The sequence below is a fragment of the Elephas maximus genome, chromosome 10 (genome assembly GCF_024166365.1).
Source record: "Elephas maximus indicus isolate mEleMax1 chromosome 10, mEleMax1 primary haplotype, whole genome shotgun sequence".
Taxonomy (NCBI): Eukaryota; Metazoa; Chordata; class Mammalia; order Proboscidea; family Elephantidae; genus Elephas; species Elephas maximus.
In genome coordinates this window covers 113,006,741-113,010,897 of record NC_064828.1, presented here as the reverse complement: position 1 = coordinate 113,010,897, position 4,157 = coordinate 113,006,741, and the positions used below count along the sequence as shown (strand labels likewise).

The 4,157-nt window shown below is 61.1% G+C and overlaps 1 protein-coding gene across 1 annotated transcript; it reads left to right on the top strand.

Moving 5' to 3' along the window:
* Positions 1-1,216: 1,216 nt before the first annotated feature.
* SLC25A47 (solute carrier family 25 member 47) lies at positions 1,217-3,846 on the top strand. Its single transcript, XM_049899624.1, has 3 exons — positions 1,217-1,413; positions 2,529-2,847; positions 3,347-3,846. Exons 2-3 carry the CDS (start codon positions 2,628-2,630, stop codon positions 3,625-3,627), a joined length of 501 nt encoding a protein of 166 aa, XP_049755581.1. The 5' UTR covers positions 1,217-1,413; positions 2,529-2,627; the 3' UTR covers positions 3,628-3,846.
* Positions 3,847-4,157: the final 311 nt, after the last annotated feature.

The following is a 4,157-nucleotide window of genomic DNA, read 5'->3' as shown; positions in this document are numbered from 1 at the left end:
CGAGCGCCTTGAGGGCCCTCATCCACTCTCTCACCTGGCTCCTCTAATTTCCTCCCAGGTGTCTGTGGTGTTGCTGTGGGCTACCCCCTGGACACAGTGAAGGTTCGGTGATCACCATGCCCCACCGCCCACCCTGAAGCCCTGCTGTCTCCTCCGCCCATTCATGGCCAGAAGACCTTTCTAGAATGCTAGTCAGACCCAGCCCTCCCCTGCCTTCAGTGGCTCCCATGGTCCTTGGGACACTCTCTCCCTTTTTCTCACCCCTGGGCCCCAGCTGTCTCATCTTAAACCCCAGTCTCTGCTCTGCCCACAATCAAGGAGTAACCCTACCTCTCCCCTGGGGCCTGCTGGCCTTGCCCTCAGCCTGAGCCACCCCTTCCTGAAGCCCACATCTTCCACAGGTCAGGATACAGACAGAGGCGAAATACACGGGCATCTGGCACTGTGTCGGAGATACATATCGGCGAGAGCGGGTAGGTCTGGGGTTGGGGCCGGAAGACAGGCAGGGAGTATGGGGATCTCAGAACTGCCACTCACCAACCAGCCAGGTGCTGGTAAGTGGTTCCCTCCCCTCTTGTAGCCTCAATTCTCTCACCTTCCAAATGGGAATAATTGTGTCAATCTCATGGGCCCCGGTGAGCCTAGAACTGGGGCTTTTCTAGTACACGGGGCTCAGAATGAGGCCCCTGCCTCCAGGTCAGCGAGCAGGAGCCGCTAAAGATGGCATTTGAAGCACCTGGAAGTCACAGGAGGGCAGTTCTGTCCCCTCCAGGTTGGGCATCCCTTGAAGGCAGTGCTGGGTCAAGTCATCAGGGCCCCCAGGGCCCCGCTTAGAGTCCCCCAGAGGAGGGACCTGGGAACATTATCCAAAGTGCACTTGGATTTCGGTGTGGGCCAGGGGGGAGCTAATGAAAACTAGCAACAATACAGCACACTAGCCCGCATCAGCACCACCAGACAGCTGCCTGGCTCACACACTTTCTTGGAGCCTGGCCCTCTGGCCTTGACCTATGTTATCTCGTCAGTCCATAGCCTTGAAAGGTGCTGCTGTGACCTCACTTTACAGCTGAGGAAGCTCAGGTTCTGAGGCAGGGACTGACTTGCCTGAGGTCCCCCCGAGAGTAGGGACAGAGTGAGGATTAGAGGTCAGCTCCCAGGTCTGGGTCCTTTGAGCTGGCCCCTCCTAGCTGGACCTTGGCCTGACCTGCTGTGGGTCCGTCTGTCTGCCAGGTGTGGGGCTTCTACAGGGGCCTCTCGCTGCCCGTGTGCACCGTGTCCCTGGTCTCCTCCGTGTCTTTCGGCACCTACCGCCACTGCCTTGAGCACATCTGCCGGCTCCGGTACGGCAGCGCTGACGCCAAGCCTGCCAAGGCTGACATCACGCTCTCAGGATGCGCCTCCGGCCTCGTCCGCGTGAGTAGGGGCATGGGGAGGGTGGGGTGAGATGTGAGGCTGCAGAGAGGGCGAGAGGCCTGAGAGGTCACCAAGTCCAGCAGGTGGGGAAACTGAGGCTGGGTGAGGGCACACGGTGAGTGGGGGAATTGTGGGTGAGGACCTGGGCTTCCTTCTGGGCTGGGCTCCCTCTCTCAGCAGTATACAGCTGAGGGGTCCCAGCTGACCAGCAGAGCATGGTCCTGTGGGGAGACAGAGGGGTGACTGAAGGGACCCACATCCTCCCTGTCAAGGCCCAGGGGCCCCACAGTGACAGGAAGTCACTGGGAAGCCACCATGGAGCTGACTAGGGGGGCCCAGGCTGGGGTAGGCAGGCCCTGTGGCCCCCGGCACTCTGGGAATGGCCTCTGTCAGTGTGGGCACTGAACAGGAAGTCACCCATTGCCAGGTGGGGCTCACACTTATTCCCACCAATTGTCACAGAGACCGGCCTGGCCAGACTAGCAGATGAAGGCACAGGGGTGACCGTGGCAGCCAAGTGCCCTGCCCTCCTGGGGCTCACACTCCAGCGGCAGGGGCAGATGCACATGACAACCAAACGGCTATTTGGGGCCACCACAGGGGCTGTGAAAGAAGTCAAGAGCACATGACCAGGCTCAACTCCAGGCTCTGACTCCTGTTAGCTGAGTGAACTTGGGCAAACTATGGAGCCTCTCTGAGCTCCTGTCTCTTCATGTGTAAGAGATGTGGTGAGGATTAAATGAGATCCTGGTTGTAAAGCCCCCAGCACGGTGCCTGACACGGATGAGCGCTCTCGAAAAGGAAGCCAATGTCATTGGTAATATTATCACGCAACCGACAATTATTCTGTTAAAAGCCTTCAGAACCTAAGTCACAGGCGTTTACTTTAGTGGCTTTGTTAGAAGAGAGTGTGGTGCTGAAGAACGCACTGGCTTTGGCCTGGGGGGGGCAGACTAGTTTGGAGCCCCACTCCATCACCGCCCTTGGTCACCTGCAGCTTCCCAGGGCCCAGGCTCCCTGAAGTCGCCACAGGCAAGATGAGGACAGTGGTGGCGCCTCCCTCGGGTCCAGGGGTGTGTGGGCACTACTTGATTCCTACTTGATTCTTGCTCCAGGTGTTCCTGACCTCGCCCACTGAGGTGGCCAAGGTCCGCCTGCAGACACAGACACAGCAGCGGCGTCTCTCAGCCTCATGGTCCTCACCTGCACACCCCATGTGTCCTGTGCCCCCTGCGCCTGTATGCCCAGCACCTGGGCCCAAGTACCATGGGCCGCTGCACTGCCTGACCACAGTGGCCCGTGAGGAGGGCCTTTGGGGCCTCTACAAGGGCAGCTCGGCCCTGCTCTTACGGGACGGCCACTCCTTCGCCACCTACTTCCTCTCCTACGCCATCCTCTGCGAGTGGCTCACGCCTGCTGGCCATAGCCGGCCAGGTGAGGCCAGTGCTGGGCCTGGGAGGGCAGGAGGGGTGGGGCCACAGCCAGCCAGGTGAGGCCAGAGCTGGGCCTGGGAAGGAAAGAGGGGTGAAGCCACAGCCAGCCAGGTGAGGCTAGGGCTAGGCCTGGGGGTGGGGGGCAGGAGGGAAAGGGCCACAGCTAGCCAGGTGAGCCGGGGCTGGGCCTGGGAGGGGGGAGGGGCCTCAGCCCAGTCGGAATTAAGAAGAAAGACTTAGGTGAGGTCATGCCACAGTGGTACCTGAGTGAGCCTAGGGTTAAATGGTCCCTCTACATATGTGGAGACAGAACTAAATCAGGACAGCCTGTCTCTGTCACGAAGTCATCACGTGGCTGTGGACAAGTCATGTGGCCCGCTCCCAAGACTCAGTTTCCCCACTTGCCAGTAAAGTGACCCCAGGGCTCCATTAGGGTTGGGCCTTTGTCCTGGGTGCCCACCAGGCATCCAGCCCAGGCACGAGTGGATCTCTCCCTGCAGATGTACTGGGCGTGCTGGTGGCCGGAGGCTGTGCAGGGGTCCTGGCTTGGGCTGTGGCCACCCCCATGGATGTGATCAAGTCGCGCCTGCAGGCAGACGGGCAAGGCCAGCAGCGCTACCGGGGCCTCCTGCACTGCATGGTGACCAGTGTGCGAGAGGAGGGGCCACGGGTCCTCTTCAAAGGGCTGGCTCTCAACTGCTGCCGTGCGTTCCCTGTCAACATGGTGGTCTTTGTCACCTACGAGGCTGTGCTGAGGCTCACCCGTGGCCTGCTCACATAGCTGGTCCTGATGCTCCCAGGGGCCGGCCCGCCAGCAGCCTCTGGAGGCTTCTAAAGGAGGCAGGGGGAATGCTGGAGTCTGGGTCCACAGGGCCATAGCCCAGGGCAGCTGGGAGCCTCGGGCAGCGAGAGAGCCTGGTGGAGGCCATGCGAATGTCAAGGTCAAGGGCAGAGCTGCTGGCAGCCCTGAGGGCCACAGGAGCCCCGTGGAGTGGGCCTTGACTGGGGGCCTCTGCCTCCGGCTGTCTGTGCATTCTGCGCGCTGTTCATCCAGCCTCCAGGACCCCAACCACAGAGCCCCTCTCGCTGCCATCACCGGGCCACCAGTCCAGGCCCGCACCCACTCACAGCACCCAGCTCCCACTGCCATTTATTGTGCTGCTCGCTCATGACCAGTTTCCATCCTTTCAGCCTCTCGGGGTCATCACATTTGTCTTCCGTCCCAGACAGGGTGTAAGGAGTGTAAGGCCGAGCTGGGCTGGCACGGGGGCTGTGGGCTCCAGGCCCCACTCGCTCCCTGCCCGGGCTGTG